The sequence below is a fragment of the Acipenser ruthenus genome, chromosome 10 (genome assembly GCF_902713425.1).
Source record: "Acipenser ruthenus chromosome 10, fAciRut3.2 maternal haplotype, whole genome shotgun sequence".
In the NCBI taxonomy this organism is placed as follows: Eukaryota; Metazoa; Chordata; class Actinopteri; order Acipenseriformes; family Acipenseridae; genus Acipenser; species Acipenser ruthenus.
In genome coordinates this window covers 598,073-613,828 of record NC_081198.1, presented here as the reverse complement: position 1 = coordinate 613,828, position 15,756 = coordinate 598,073, and the positions used below count along the sequence as shown (strand labels likewise).

The 15,756-nt window shown below is 41.1% G+C and overlaps 1 protein-coding gene across 2 annotated transcripts in view; it reads left to right on the top strand.

The window, feature by feature from the left end:
- Positions 1-15,756, top strand: part of LOC117402461 (ras-specific guanine nucleotide-releasing factor RalGPS2) — a 69,066-nt gene that overhangs the window by 22,472 nt on the left and 30,838 nt on the right. For both annotated transcript variants that reach the window (XM_034003617.3, XM_034003608.3), the window contains exons 3-8: positions 1,402-1,509; positions 1,684-1,734; positions 8,859-8,942; positions 10,839-10,928; positions 11,517-11,609; positions 13,423-13,549. In XM_034003617.3, the coding sequence (XP_033859508.1) occupies positions 1,402-1,509; positions 1,684-1,734; positions 8,859-8,942; positions 10,839-10,928; positions 11,517-11,609; positions 13,423-13,549 (553 nt within the window). The remainder of the gene's footprint in view (positions 1-1,401; positions 1,510-1,683; positions 1,735-8,858; positions 8,943-10,838; positions 10,929-11,516; positions 11,610-13,422; positions 13,550-15,756) is intronic.

Below are 15,756 nucleotides of genomic sequence, written 5' to 3'. Positions count from 1 at the left end.
AGGTCTAGGGCAGCAGGGAGTTTGGTTCTCTTCCATTTCTTTTCAGCAGAGTGCAGTTTGGTTCTTGCCAAGCGGAGCACAGAGGAGAGCCAGGGTTGGGGACGGGAGGGGTGGGCAGGTCAGGTGGTGAGGGGACAGACGGAGTCAATGGAGGAGAAGAGGATGGAGGTAGCAGACTCTACAGAGAGTTGGGAGAAGGAGTCGATTGGAGGGAGGTGAGAGAGAGCGGTGGAGGCAAGGACAGAGGGGGAGAGAGCGGAGGTTACGGCGGGAGGTGACAGTGGGGGTAGGTGGAGTAGGGAGAGAGGGGAGTGACAGAGAAAAAGAGATGAAATAGTGATCAGGGAGGTCCAGAGGGATGACAGAGAGGGTGGAGGGGCAGCAGGCCTTGGAGAAGGTGAGGTCCAGTTGTCGGCCAGCTTTGTGGGGAGGAGGGGATGGAGAGAAAGAAGCTGAAGGAGTGAAGGAGAGGAAGAAATCCGGCAGAGTTGGTGGGGTTGGATAGATGGATATAGAAATCACCCAACAGCACAGTTGGGGTAGACGGAGAGGGGAGGGAGGTAGTCAAGTTCATCGAGAAAGTGAGTGAGAGGTCCAGCGGGATGGTACAGTACAATTAGCAGGAGTTGACAGGGAGAGGTTAGTTGGACATTGTGAAATTCAAAGGTGTAAACAGAAAGTGATGAGAGGTCAGAGGGGACAGAAAAAAGTAAGGAGGGAGAGAGGAGAAAACCAGTCCCACCTCCCCATCCAGTGAGATGCGGAGTATGGGATAGGACATAGAGAGAGGACAGGGTGGCAGGAGTTAGTGTTATAAGGGACAGCCAGGTTTCAGTGAGAGCAAGGAAATCGAAAGAGAGGTGGGAGGCAAAGGCAGAGATGAAATCAGCTTTCTTAGCAGAAGAGTGACAGTTCCAGAGGGCACCAGAGAGAGTGCAGGAGGGGAAAGAGTGGGAGGGGGGGAGAGGCAGAGGGATGAGGTTAGAGGGGTTAGGGGAGCAGCGGACAGAGGATGGGAGTGAGAGGATAGAATAAAAGGGATGTGAGAGACAATCAAAACAGGACAGACACCACAGAACTGACACACACGCCCCCTAGTTAGAGGACAATAGACAGCTAATCACCGTTTATTTTACACAGAATTTGCATCAACTTCACAATTCAACACAGTTTGGATAACTTAATTACTATTTTTTAAATTAGAAAAAAGGTAGAACTGTAATTGTTTTTAATCCTGTAAAACATGTAATTTTTGTATTTGTCTCGCCTCCTTGTGTTTAATCCTTTTTCTCCTTTATCGGAGACTTTGGAGATCTGCAATTGCAACATGACCACTGTGCTGTGCGGTAATTTTAGATTAGAAAATGATGAATGAAACTGAAATCCCTTGGGACTTTGCAGAGAAGCAGCAGCTCCGAGTCCCTGAGTGATAAAGGCTCCTCTGAGCTGAAGAAGAGTTTCGATGCAGTGGTGTTTGACATCCTCAAGGTGACGCCAGAGGAATATGCTGTAAGATTTCATTTTGTATTATTTCTACTATAAACAAAGCTACCTAATGTGTAGGGGTTAGAGGGTTTCTGTCATTCTTCTTTCGTGTCTACATTTTCCTTACTCCGTCCTCAATCCTAACTCCCTTCTTGGAATGGCGATTGATACACTGTTTTTGTGTTTTTTCTCTTCTAGAGTCAAATAACTCTAATGGACGCTCCAGTTTTCAAAGCTATTCAGCCTGAGGTGAGTGGCCGCAGACTGGGCTCATCTTTTTCTCTGTGTGCTCATTAGTTCCCCGAGACTGCCTGCTGAGCAGTACCGCAGTGCTTAGGCTTCGGCAATCTGCAGAACTGTTCAACATGCTGATGTTATTCCCAGGTCATCGTTCACATGAGTCCTGTAGAAGTCAAATAAACCAAGGCCCCAGAATGGCTTGCCTGGCTTTTATAAACATGACTTGACCTGAGACATGTAGTGATTTGTGACTAATCTTTATAGTTTAAAATCCAAATGCTCATGTATAAACCTTCCAGTCTCATTCACTATGAATTCAACCTAATTGTTTTGTAAACCGCATCCAGTAACGCAGTGTACTCCTGCCTGTTTTTAATGGCTAGTGGTGTTCTTGGATGTAACCACTAGAGGGAAGTACACTTCAAGACTTGATGCACAGCTTATAAAAGGCTTTCTGCTGCTGTATGAGAGCACCAGCAGCAGTGTTTCTCAGCTGGACTGGGGATAGTGTAGCAGTTAGCCCTATGGCTTTAAAGAATAGCTGTGCTTTGTACATACTGAAACCAAACTAATCAGTGGAATAACCAGTCTGTTGATTGCCATTGCTTAATTAGGCTGAAGTCGCAATGTGTGACATTGTGTATACTTCAGCATACAAGGTATATGTTTAAGTAGAGTTGCATTAGCGTCTGCTAGCAATGTTACTTCTGAAATGGCTGCTGCGCCAATATTTCCTTGGATACGGGATGTTGTTCAGATTCTTAAAGGACAGTCCATCCTTTGTTCTGTTTATGGCATATTCTCCAGTGTTAATTAGGGGTAGCTATAGGCACTGGAAAGTATACAAGACAATAGCTTGATTTACAAGCCGTTAAGAACAGAGACAAATGCCAAGGTTATTATCTCATCAGGAGACTGTTCTTCCTGGGCCCCTGTGGTTATATTGCAAGCGACAGAAAAACTTTGACTCGTTTTTTATTTTAGTTTTCAGTTTAGCTTGCTTCAGAGGATGTCTTGTTGTGGTTTGTTTTAATAGTCTCTTCTATTACTGTAACTTTACAAGACGTCTGTGTTGCCTTCCCAGATGCATCACAATATTGCCCTGTTTTTATTACTCGCACAAATTTGACCCAAACTATTGGAACTCAACCTTTTTATCTCCGATTTAAATACTCTTCTATAAACATATTAAACCCTAGAAGTAATAATTGCATACTTTGTGTGTTTGTTTTTTTTGTTTTTGTGTATGCGCACAGTTTTCAAATTAAACAAAATGGACTATATGATTTAAACTAGGGCTTACTGGTACAGACTGCAATCCCCTTTTTTGCTGAAGGTCACACACATGGTCTTGTTGCCGCTAGGCTGGAGTAAGACTGCCCTACAGGACATGGAGGGAAAAGGTACCAGGAATCAGCAGTTCAAAGCATCTGCATATCTGAATTAAATTGAGAAAAGGAGGATCGGTGATGTTTCTAAATTGAATAATGAGTATGAAAATGGTCCTGGTCAGCACTCCTTGCAAATGCAACTTTGGGTAGGAAACTAAATAATAAGAGATTTTAATGGAATTAAAAAATATTGTTATCTTGATAGATAAATATATGTATATTTTTTATACAAGTCATTTTTATCCTGTAGCAATATGATAAACCAAAAATAAGGCTGTAATATTACAGTAGAATTAGTGGGTTGAGAAATCATTACAGTAGGCCAAACTAACCACATAATCGAGCTATCTGTTACTGCGATCCACAGTTACTATTCTAAGCTTGATTTGACTATAGACAATACAGCCCATAGTTAAGCTACCCAAAGTAGTGCCTAAATTATCAGGTCTTTACTAAGCCAGATATGTGGTTTAAAATGCGTTTTGATTTCTGCATGGATATCCTTGGCCTGAACCAGCGTTGTAGAGAAAACAAGACGACTTCAGCAGAAATGTGAGATTCCTTGTAGCGTTCTGGAACAAGGAGAGAATATCGAGAGTATTATTGTTATTTGATATGGTTTGAGGTACATATTCTTTTGGGTAAGAAAGTCTGCTTTACTACCCTAGCACTGGTGGAAGTATCCCTTTTTTTCTTTTATCATCTAGCTGCCAATGAACGATATGTGGAACTTCTTTGCACGACATGTACTGCTCCTCAGAACACGTATATAGAGCTCCAGCTTATTGTGACAGTGTGTTCAGATGGACATATCCATTTGTCTTCTACTAAATTTGGGAGACCAATGTGTGTATTCAAGCACACAACTGCTATAGGGGGGGGGGGGGTTCTGTTTTATTTATTTATTTCTTTTTTAGATCTTTATTCTATTCATTAATTTTACTATAGCACATATTTTGAGACCTATTATTTAGTCTCCTTACATATTAGAGAAAGCAGTTTAATTTTTTTTTCTTTTCTTTTTAATAAAGAGCTCCCTGGTTTATAGTCTCTGCGTTCTTCATGGATAAGTAGTACAGTATGTTACATCTGTGGACTTGGCTGGAGTCCCTTTCTTAAAGTCTAAAAAAAGAAATGCAGTCTATGGGAGCATCCATGCTTCAACAAAGACTAGACTGGCAGGGGTGAAGGAGCTTTGCTGTTCCCTCAGCTGTTCCATGACTCCCAGATTGCTGACAGCAGTCAGTGAGTGTGTCGGGGCCTCAGCAGTGCAGTATGATCCTTCCCTAGAGATAGATAGAACAAAATCAGCTTCTTTTTATAATGATGTGTAAATCGGAAAGCTGACATCAGTGGATCATGGGGGCATTTGTAATTAACATGCATGACCGGGACCAGGGAGAATTAATCAAATAATAACTAATAACCCATGGCAAACTGAGTAGTACATTTCATAAGATATCCATGTGGAATTCCAATGCAGACGAGGTAATCTTGCAGAACAACAGTTACAGATGCACAGTCCCTTTTTTTATTTTTCCTCCTGTGCTTTAGTGAATTGGGGTTAACAGTACAGGCACTTTGGCTGTAAACTCTGCACATGATGTTTTTGTTAGGGAATGTTAAAAGTGTTCCCCCGCTTTCTCATTATGGAGCTTGCGTTGTTTCCGATCCTGCTGCTCTCCTGGTTCAGATTTATAATGGAAAACGCACATATGTATTAAAGTACTGTGATATTACTCAGTAAATAAGAAAGCTGTGTGCTTTTCCCAGGTCTGCAGTTACCATTACACACAGTGCATTCCATATTGTTAAATATATAGGCGCTCTGATACCACTGTGGAGACAAACCACTACAGCTAGCCTTGAATACCAACAGCCTCTTTGTGCTGTTTATCTCTAACATTGTCCTTGGGTTGAACTGATGTTCAGCCAACAAAATGATTGATGACCAATGACTATATTGCTGTATGTGATGACAAATTTAGAGTTTAGGTTCCAAGCCAGATTTCGCTTCCATGTTGTCATATTTTGGGCTGTGTTCTGTCTTGTGTCTGTGGACCTTTCAAAGGAGGATTGTTCCTCCAGGATGGATCCTCAGCGGACAGCCATACCCTGAAGACGTGACTATTTTCCAGACACTGTAGTCTCCTCACTGTCTCATAGATATTTTGTTAGAGAGATATCTACATTAACCAAGATACAGAGACATATATGTGAACCACTGAAGGATGGTGGTCTTGTCATCTTTTTCTGAAAAAAACATTTTGATGATAAAAAGAATTGTAAAGATTTTTTTTTTTTGTTTGGGTTTTATCATTTGAAATCTCGTAGAAGTGTTTGTGGATAAGTGGTGTGTTTTTAGTTAACTCAACCAGAATCACAGCCGCTGGGCACAGGATGCTGTAGCCACTCGTGAATATCTCCAATCCAAGTGGTGTCTGATTCTTGTAATAAACACACTGTGGTATCAGGTCTTTCCATAGGTACAATGTTTGAAAAGAGCACACCACCTAATCTCATAAATTAGTGAATGCACTCATTTGTATTTTTTTTTTTCAGTCACAGCACACCCCCAGCGTAAAAGGAGCTCTTCCATTTAAGATTACACAAACACATGTAATAATGTTTGTTACAAAGGATTTGAATGCACTACCTGCTTCTAAAGTATACAGTAATGCATAATAACGCATACATGGAATTTGCCCACCCCTGTCCCCAGCAGGACAGTCCATTTTTAGGCATGCGTTCTGAGTAGAGTGTACAGAAAAAAGTATGGACAGTATTCCCATTTGATTTTTGAAATCTAAACTTGGAAGTGCCAGTTGCCCTTTTTAATCTCAGTCTTTGACAACAAGTTAGTCCTGAAGGCTGAGTTAACCCATAAGCCCTCACTTTAATTCTGTACTTATGCCGAGAGTTTTCGTCATACGTAGGAAAAAAAAAAGAAAATTGTCTGGCACGTGGAGAGTCATTTTTATTGCTAGTCTTTCATGTTGATCTTATTTAATAAAACGGAGAGTATTTTATCACGGCACTGCAGTCTGGCATTTTCTATTATTGGGAATCATGGCAACAGCCCATAACAGCATTTGTTTGCAGTTTCACGGTATAACCAATGAAAGATGCTGTAAACAAACATCACTGTCTTGTCTCTGCATGTTCTGGGAGCTCTGGGAGACAGATTGTCTGCTTCCATGGAATTAAAGGTGTTTGCCAGATGCCTCCTTCTAGCATAGACACTAAAATAGGAAAAAGCTGATTTACAGTAATCTCATCAAAGTAGTTTTATAACAGAATAAGTTAGTCTGGAATTGAATCCTGGTGCACTTGTGTTTGTAAGATTTAAAGATTGGCGCATAGGAGCTAGCGATGGCTCATGAGGTTATGCGGCACATTGAACTGTCGGACATGGGTAAAAGGGGTGAAACAAACTGCTCCTGTCTCGAGTTGAATGTGGGTCTGTCATGATCAGCAGATTTACAGAAACTGCCGTCTGTCCTTCCCAGATGTAGAGTATGAGCTAGTTAGCCCAGCTCCTGTGCACAGCCCGCGCACCATGGAGCCCCGAGTCAGTGTGATTGTTTAGAGTCTGTCTGATTTGCATGCTGTTCTTCAGCAGTCTTTTACTATTCTTTATGCTAGTTACAAAGTGCCTGCCTTTTCACTTGCGGTTCATGAAATGGAAAAGTTCTCTACCTTTAAACCCCAATAACAACATTTTTAAAAAATCACTGGAGAATATAACAATTGGCTCAATAAAGGAAATGTCAATTGCATGGTTTCCTTTTTGTTAATAATATAAGTAAATGGATTTGCCTTCACTTGGTTATGCAGAACATCATCACCTGGAATGCAGTCAAGAAGTAAAGTGATTGATTGTGAAATTGCAGTCAGATTTTGTTATAGTCTACAAAAGCAAACTAAACTTACTTTCGGTGTTGGAACTGGACAGCTAACTGATGATCCCTCAGAACCTGCATTCTTCTCCTGCTTCCAGTATTCCCATTCCCTGTGTTGACATTGGAATGCTTGCTCCTCTGTCTGAAAGGTGACAGCACTAACCTTTTCATCCGAGTCCAGATCACTTTTCCTTGCAGAACTTGAGCCCACAGTAATTCATGCTGGAGAAATTGTAGTAGTGTTAAGACGTTTGCAAGACACCTTTTAAGTCTGTGAAGTGGGCACCCAGTATTGAGCTAATCTTCATTAATGTTTGGTTAAGGTGTAGAACACAGCCTGCTAAAAAAGAAAGAAAGGGAATCCACCTACACAAGCTCCAAGGCTCACAGTTTTGTACTTTGGCAGCAGGTAAAAGGAGCTAGTACTGGGATTACTTCTCTAAATCATGGGGTTTATAGCTGCAGTCAGAAGCACAGTCACATTTTCATATGAACTACATCTTTACATTTACTCTAAATTCATTCCGCTGTCAACTCTCTAAACCTTTTAGATCGAAGGACTGTTTTGCACGCAGCATCACTTTGGAAATATTATATGCCACCTTTTTTAAAAAATAAATAAATGAGGCGCCGTAAATATTAAGCGGTGAACTGGAAGGTTTTATTTTTTGTGTACTTTTACTTTTTTTTAACCCGTATTTTGAAAATCACTCAACCAAATGTCGTAACGCTTCATATCTAAATGAGTTTACAGTTACTATAGACGATTTAATATAGGCTACCGTATGTTGACTCTTTCACAGTTACTACAACTGATTGTCTGACCAGTTTAAAGTCAGCCAGTCTAACTCTGAAAACTGGTTTTGAAGACCGTTTTGGAAACCAGCCTTTGCAAATTCAGTTTAACAATGTGTTCGTGAGTTAAGAGGAGTTGGCAGGGCCAAACTAAAACAAAACAGGGCCTTTGGCGTACAATTCATCAGTCGCCTCCGCTGTGTGCCAGTGGACAGCCGGTCCAACACTTCCCCTTCCAAGCTGCTGGGGCTCTGGGGACGAGCATGGCTGAAGATGATGAATTTGCCGAGATTTTCCTACAATTACATCACTGCTGTGTCCTCGGACGTTTGGCCCTTTTCCCTGACAGGATTGCAGGCAGATGTTCGCCCTCGGCACAGTGAAGCTAGCCACTGCAGCTCTCCTTTGTAATATAACGTGACTTCGTAACCTGCTGCTCTGGGGCTGGTTATTGCATTGAAAATGTATTTCAACACTCTGGGAAACTCCAGCCTGACAGTTTCCTGGAGCAATTGGGTGTCCTGCCAGGCTCCACATATTTGATGTATCTGTCATTTTAGAATTTCTATTTTTAAAACAAGCCTAGCTACACATATTGAGATAGTAAGTGCAATTCAGTGTTGTAAACGTTATTCCTGTTGAAACTGGGCTGACATGTGTTTGAGTGCTTTATTAATGCAACATAAACATTTAAGGAGATTCATGCTCCCGTGGAGTAAACCCTATTGATTAAATAAATAAAACCAATCTCCACACACTTAATTCTCCTACCTCAATAAAGTACAGGCCCTCTTTCAACCACGACATTGCATCTCAATGGGTCTGTGCCCATGCGCTGATCCCTTTGAGATGTGTGTGCGTGTTCAAAGGGTTAGCTTGCAGAACAGTGTTGTAAATAATACTTCCAGGCTAAGGATGTACAGTAACAGCAGCACAATTTGCTGTCAGCATATTAACAGTGAGTTATCGAATCCTGAAATAACAAGAGAGAACAATAGTAAACTGGCTTTGTTTTTAAAATAAATGTAATATCTATCTTTTTCAGGAGCTGGCGAGTTGTGGCTGGAATAAAAAAGAAAAGTACAGTTCTGCACCAAACGCTGTTGCCTTTACAAGGAGGTTTAACCACGTAAGTGAAAGCTTTCATTTGCTTTGTGTGTTTTTGTATATTCCTGGCTTTAATTCCCTTGGACTCCTGAAGTGTGTTTGTGTGTGACATTGTATGTCTATATCTCATTGCACATATTCTTTTTAAAGGCAAGTGACTCATGCCAGTTTTGAATAATGTGCTTTGGGAAAAATATACAGGCTGTTCATGAGATCAATATACATTTTGTTTTCTTTAGCAAACAGCCTTTTGTGCGTGGTCTCCAAGGTAAACATGACATGGCGATGAAAGCTACAGTATGTAAGAGCTGCAGGACTGCTTTCGCCAGCTTCTTAAGTCTACACTGGCACACTGCCACCCCGTGCTCTGAAACCTTTACAAGGGCCATGGCTGTGTGGAAGGCTTCAGACTATTGTATATTCGCTCAATAGCTGTATTATAGGGGCCAGCTCTCAAACCCTTTTTGCAGGGTTATGCAAAATGAATAGGATTCAAGAGTGCATTGTTTGAGACTGGCAGCTGGTCACATTACTGCTGCCCAATAAGAATGGTGAAAAAGGGGCTAACAGGTACTTTACAGTGCCCTGTTGTTTTTTTTTTACAAGATATGCTTACATTTGAAACCTTTGCCTTGTAGTACTAGTAAGAATGTTTTTTTTTTAATGGAACCAATATATCATTTAGCATGTTTGTTTTTATAAGTCTATAAACATGTTTAATACAACTTTGAAGGCTCTCTGTGGCCAATATAGCATTATTAATAAAGCATGTGGAACTAAAACCAGACTGCGTCAGCCAGTCATTGCTTCAGAACTAGCTAAAAACAGCTTCATTTGCCTCTGCCTTGCTCTTTCTTTCTTTCTTTCTTTCTTTCTTTCTTTGGATACTTGAGAAACCAAATCCAACAAGGTTCTCTTATTATAGTAGTTTGGAAAAATAACTCTTCCTAGTCCTCGTCGCCATGGGGTGACATCCAGCTGCCTTTTATAGAGCAGGGGGACAGCCCCTGTAAGTCTGGGCTGCAAGTGTGGCTATGTGTGCTGCCTTCCCACTCTCCCTTCCTCTGTCATAGTCCTCTAATTATTACAAGTGGTTCTGAAAAGCTGATCTCATCTTCACTCGGCCAGAACTCTTCCTCATCCATCACATATAAATCTATTGAGATTAACATCTCTCACCCCCTCCATCGGCTCCTGTCAGCTGTTCCACATTACTCACATCTGTTTTCCTTTTTCAGAGTACTCGCACAGCATTTCTGCGTTCTGAGCAATTATAACATATTTTTCCTCCCCCTCACATTACCACATCAGGAGGCATGTTCCTTAGCGACAAGAGCCCGATGTTAAATTTAAGCGTGGAATGTACCTGTTGCAGAATTGATTCAGTTGGCTAAAGTAACGAATCAATAACTTCTAGAAAGTGCATAACAGTAGAGTTTGACAACCTTTGGGTGATATCAGCTGTTTGAAAAGGCTGGAGTTTTCCTACTTGTCTTTTTACTGATGAGCCAGTAAACAATTTTAACATGTGGCTCCTTAAACACTTTGTGCTGACATCTGTAGAAAAACCCAGGGGTGCTCATAGTGGCGTATTATTAAAGTCTCTGGCATTCATGTAATTACGTGCAGTCTTTAGACAGTCAAAACTGTGGAAGGCCTTTACTTGGATTATGAAAGTTACCCCTGGTGCAGTAATACAGGTGTTAATGGAAGCAGTTCCCTCAGTGCACAGGGAGTGTGAAACCCCTGAAAAGGTTCTCTTGCTGTAGCGCCTGATTAACAACGAGCAGCACACAGTGTCAGTGACCTGGGCAGTATAATGAAATGGCTGGCTGGTAAACCGATAATCTGAGGTCGTCCTGCCCTAGGAGGTTTTCATTTGGCCACAAAGTTTACCACTGTGTGTTTTATCCTGCAGGTCACCTTCTGGGTGGTTCGAGAAATTCTTCATGCACAGACACTGAAAATAAGAGCAGAAGTGTTGAGTCATTATATTAAAACGGGAAAGGTAACACTTTTTTTTTTTTTTTTTTTTTTTAATGGCTAAATTCATTAAAATTAGGAGATATTGACTGTCCTATGCAGTGAGCTTTTTCTGCATTGTTTTCATAAGGAAGCTTTAAAACGGTATGTTTTTAATGTTGTTTACTTGACCTAAACCTTTAAACCTATTGGGCTGTGGGGTTTGTAATTATACTTGGAAAGTTTTTAAGTTGTTAAAATTGGTGTTCCTATCAAATGACCGATTATTATTATTTTATTATTATTATTTATTTCTTAGCCGACACCCTTATCCAGGGCAACTTACAAATTCTTTTTTTTTTTTTTTTTGGTTTTTTTTTTACATACAATTACATTATTTTAACATACAATTACCCATTCTTACAGTTGGGTTTTTAGTGGAGCAATCTAGGTAAAGTACCTTGCTCAAGGGTACAGCAGCAGTGTCCCCCACCTGGGATTGAACCCACGACCCTCCGGTCAAGAGTCCTAACCACTATTCCATACTGCTGCCCCACCACTACTCCGATATGTACTGTATCCCTAATAAGCACTATGCCAGTACATCTCATTGTGATCTTTTTGTATCTTTCAGAAACTCTGTGAGCTCAATAATCTCCATGCACTGATGTCCGTAGTATCTGGTTTACAAAGCGCACCGATCTTCAGACTAACCAAAACGTGGGCGGTGAGTACCAGCATCCTATTTCATTCCCAGTCTAATATTGCTCTGTTTCCTGATTTGTAATGTGTATGGTCAAATAGTGCATGCCTTAATTCCAATCCTGTAAGTGCTTTGATTCCACCTGCCTCATGAGCACACTCCCCTGCCCCTTTGTTACTGCCCCTCTCTTCGGAGGACACTGTAGATCAACTTCACTCCCCTGCTCCTGTGTTACTGCCCCTCTCCTCAGAGCACACTGTAGATCAACTTCACTCCCCTGCCCCTGTTACTGCACCCCTCCTTTGCCCTCACTGTGGATACCCTGCCTGATGAGCGCACTCCCCTGCCCCTGTTACTGCTCCTCTCCTCGCTTACTGTAGATCAGCTTCACTCCCCTGCCCCTGTTACTGCACCCCTCCTCTGCCCTCACTGTAGATACCCTGCCTGATGAGCGCACTCCCCTGCCCCTGTTACTGCCCCTCTCCTCGCTTACTGTAGATCAACTTCACTCCCCTGCCCCTGTTACTAGCCCCTTCCTCGGCGCTCACTGTGGATACCCTGCCTGATGAGCACACTCCCCTGCCTCTGTTACTGCCCCTCCTCGGCGCTCACTGTGGATACCCTGCCAGATGAGCACACTCCCCTGCCCCTGTGTTACTGCCCCTCTCCTCGGAGCTCACTGTAGATCAACTTCACTCCCCTGCCCCTGTGTTACTGCCCTTCTCCTCAAAGCTCACTGTGGATACCCTGTCTGATGAGCTCACTGTGGATGCAGCTGTTTCTGATGCATTATAAATAGGGCTTCTGATTTTTGTTTTTAACCGATAAAACCCAATAAAACACCCCCGATACAAAAAAAATGTAATAGGTGGATAGCCAATAAACACCGGAAAAACTGTGGAAATGGTTAATCTATTCACATTGACTTTACCCTTTTCACATTAAAAAAAATAAAACCTACTACAAAAATAATAATAAATACATTTCCCTGTGCTGCTGGGCAATGTCCCGCCTTCCTGACTTGCATCTATCATTGATTAGTTCTGAATACTTTAAACCCGCCCCAGCTACTGAGTAACCGCACATTCCTACATTTCTATTGGAGACTCCACTTGCAAGATTTAATACGAGATTACAATCAGGATGAAGGCTTGTTAGCAGGATTTAAAGCTGTATTACAGTTAAGACACAGAGGATTTTAAACAGAATTGTGGTGAAATGTACAAAAATGCGTACACACAAAAACCCCAGAAGAGTGCGCCCGTGACCACAAGGATTTCATTGTGGAAGACAGCAAAGGAAAGAAGGTACAACTTAAGTGTGCAAGTACTGTCGAGTTACTATACATATTTTGACACACAAAAAAAAAACGCTCAAGCATTTTGGAAAGTAACTGAAAACACTAATTTCATACAGTATATCAAAAACAAAAGCCCTGAAAAAAAACAATTTACATAAAACTCGAAAATAGCTCAAAATAAGCACCGAAAAATACAATTAATAAAACCTGAAAAACAGAAGCCCTAATTATAAATAGCGCTGCTGCCTTCTAAAGTGCTGTCACTGGATAGCAATGTAACTCTTGGTGCACACCAGCAACACACTGTTTTTGTTCCTGGTCCTTTCCAAGAACACAAACAGATACCTAATTCAACTTTTGGAACTCGGTCTTGCAAGGAATTAAATAATTTTAAAAAAAGTCTAATTTTTCTAATTTAATATTTTAAAGCAAAGCTTGTGCATTTTCATCTTAAACATTTTAAGGGCTATATTTGTTACTAGTTTTATATTGTCATTTTATTCAAATGTTTTCTCCTGTATTCTTTTTTGTTTTCAGCTCCTAAGTCGGAAAGATAAAACTACCTTTGAAAAATTAGAATACTTGATGGCTAAGGAAGATAATTACAAACGGCTCAGAGAATACATCAGCACCTTGAGCATGACTCCCTGTATCCCTTATTTGGGTAAGATCAATGAAGCAATAGAACGTTTCAAATGATATTTCCACATTATCCTTAGGGATCAGCTGTACCAGCTGTGCTCAGAGCTGTGCTGTCTCTGCTTATGGGGAAGCTTTAACCTTGGGCTCCAGCAGGCTTAAGCAGTCCCCCTGCCCTTATAAACAGTAGAATGGGTTACATCAGCAATTACCAGAACTGTACCCGGCTTGTAAATACCATCTCAAATCACACGTGCACATGAGTGCAAGCTGTCATTCCACTGGCTGATAAGTGTCATGTTAGCTTAGTGAGAGGAGGCACTGTACTGAGGAGGGGCTTGCTGGAGCTTTAGTGTTCTGGGGATGTTGTTTCCAGCAAAACTGTGTTACATGTTAGGAGCTGCTCCTCTTTGAAATTGCTTTGCCGTTTGGAGTGCTAAATAAATACATGATTCATGGAGAAGTAGTTAGCAGGTTCTTTTTCTAGGTACTGGCAGCACAGCCTGTGTCCAAGAGAAATGCATAGAAAAGCACAGACTATAAAATAACAAAGACATTAATCCCAGGTAGTTTTTTTACTTTGTGTGTGATAGATGTAGATAGACCGATATTAGATAGATATTCTTAAAATGCATATACATTCTTGCACTTATTTGTTTTCTGCTACATTCATAACTCCTGCATCTGCATAGACCAGGGATTTCTCTGAAGGCTGTTTGGGAGGGCTTAGTCAGTCTGGCATTCAGGAGGGGAAAAAGCTGCTCTGCCTGTCGTGCACCATCTCTGAAATGCATTAAAATCACTGATTTATTCATGTCATTAATTTGTTATAGTCCTATAGAGACAATCAGGCTTTTGGCAAAGCCAGCATTTACTCTTCAACAAAGGGAGAGCCATGTGTTTCTTATTCTGACAGGACAGCTGATTTTTAACTGAGGGACGTGGTTTTAACAGGTAAAGTACAATTGTGTGCCAGGTGACTCTCACTGGCAGACAGCTAGTAATCCAGTAGGTAACCCTTCTCATGCAATGTACGCCATTGCAGATGCACATGTACCTTTACACTTGCACAAGAGATTGATGTCAGCTCACTTATCACAGTGACCACATTTGTGCATCCATAAACTAAGGGGATAAACTAGATATCTAAATAAACAATATGTGTTTAAATAAATATGTACCACAAGTTATTATTCATATAAAAATCTATAAGGCATTACCTGTTGGAGGGGGTGTGCTCGTTCCATGCAGCAGCTCATTGGTTTGCAGCTCATTTTTGAAAGCTGTGGGAAATGCTGCAGCAGCCATGCAACCAGTCGTTGGAAAGTCATGCAGCTGGCCACACACTATGGTTGGCACAGCTTTTCTGGTATGTAGATCAGCGATGCAGGGACGCGCTCAAGGATTCGGATTCGGTAGCGGGTGAATTGTCGCAAAAAGTCCCTGGAATCTTCTAGTCTCTGTTGTGACAGACCTCTCTTAGTTTAAAGAAGTTCCCTGGCTCTTGGTGTGGACTTGCGCTCCTCTTCCAAACCCCTACTGTGCACTGCATCTGGGAAGCTCGTTCCGAATGGAAATACTGCTGTAACTTCAAATGATATTGATTGCAGCATCCAAGGTTACACCAGGGGAAAAATATTGAAAGGCAGAAGTTTAGATATTAGAGTCATAACTGAAGAATAAAAGCCAGTATTTATGGTTTGCAGGCAGGTTGATTTGATATTGATTAGAAACACTTGTATCTGGAAGCAGTTCTGAGCACAAATCCTTTGCAGCCACAAAACATTGTTAAGGTTAAAATAAGTAAGTGCCTCCTAGGCATGCAATGTTTTTGCAACTTCTAAAATACATTGTCCAGATTTGACAAATTAAGCTAATGTTACATTCCCTGTAGTAACTCCTGGGAGAAGTAGAAGATTCACTAGAGCTCTGTTTTTATTGGATGAATTAAACCCCATACCTAACTGAGGTATTTGTATTTCCTGTCGCTCATTCTCTCTAAACTAGTAGCACAATGTCAAGACCTTAATTGGAATCTGCTGTTTCTTTGGAACACTGTGCACATGCCTCCTAAAATCCAATGTTCTCCCTTCGTAGTCTTCATGGAATTTATTGGACTTTTATTTTTATTATCATCTGTAACTTATACGCACTCACTAGTGCTGGATGTAGAAATACTAACAAACACATTTTAGTTTTTTTTAGTATTTTTATATTTAAAAAAAAAGTTCA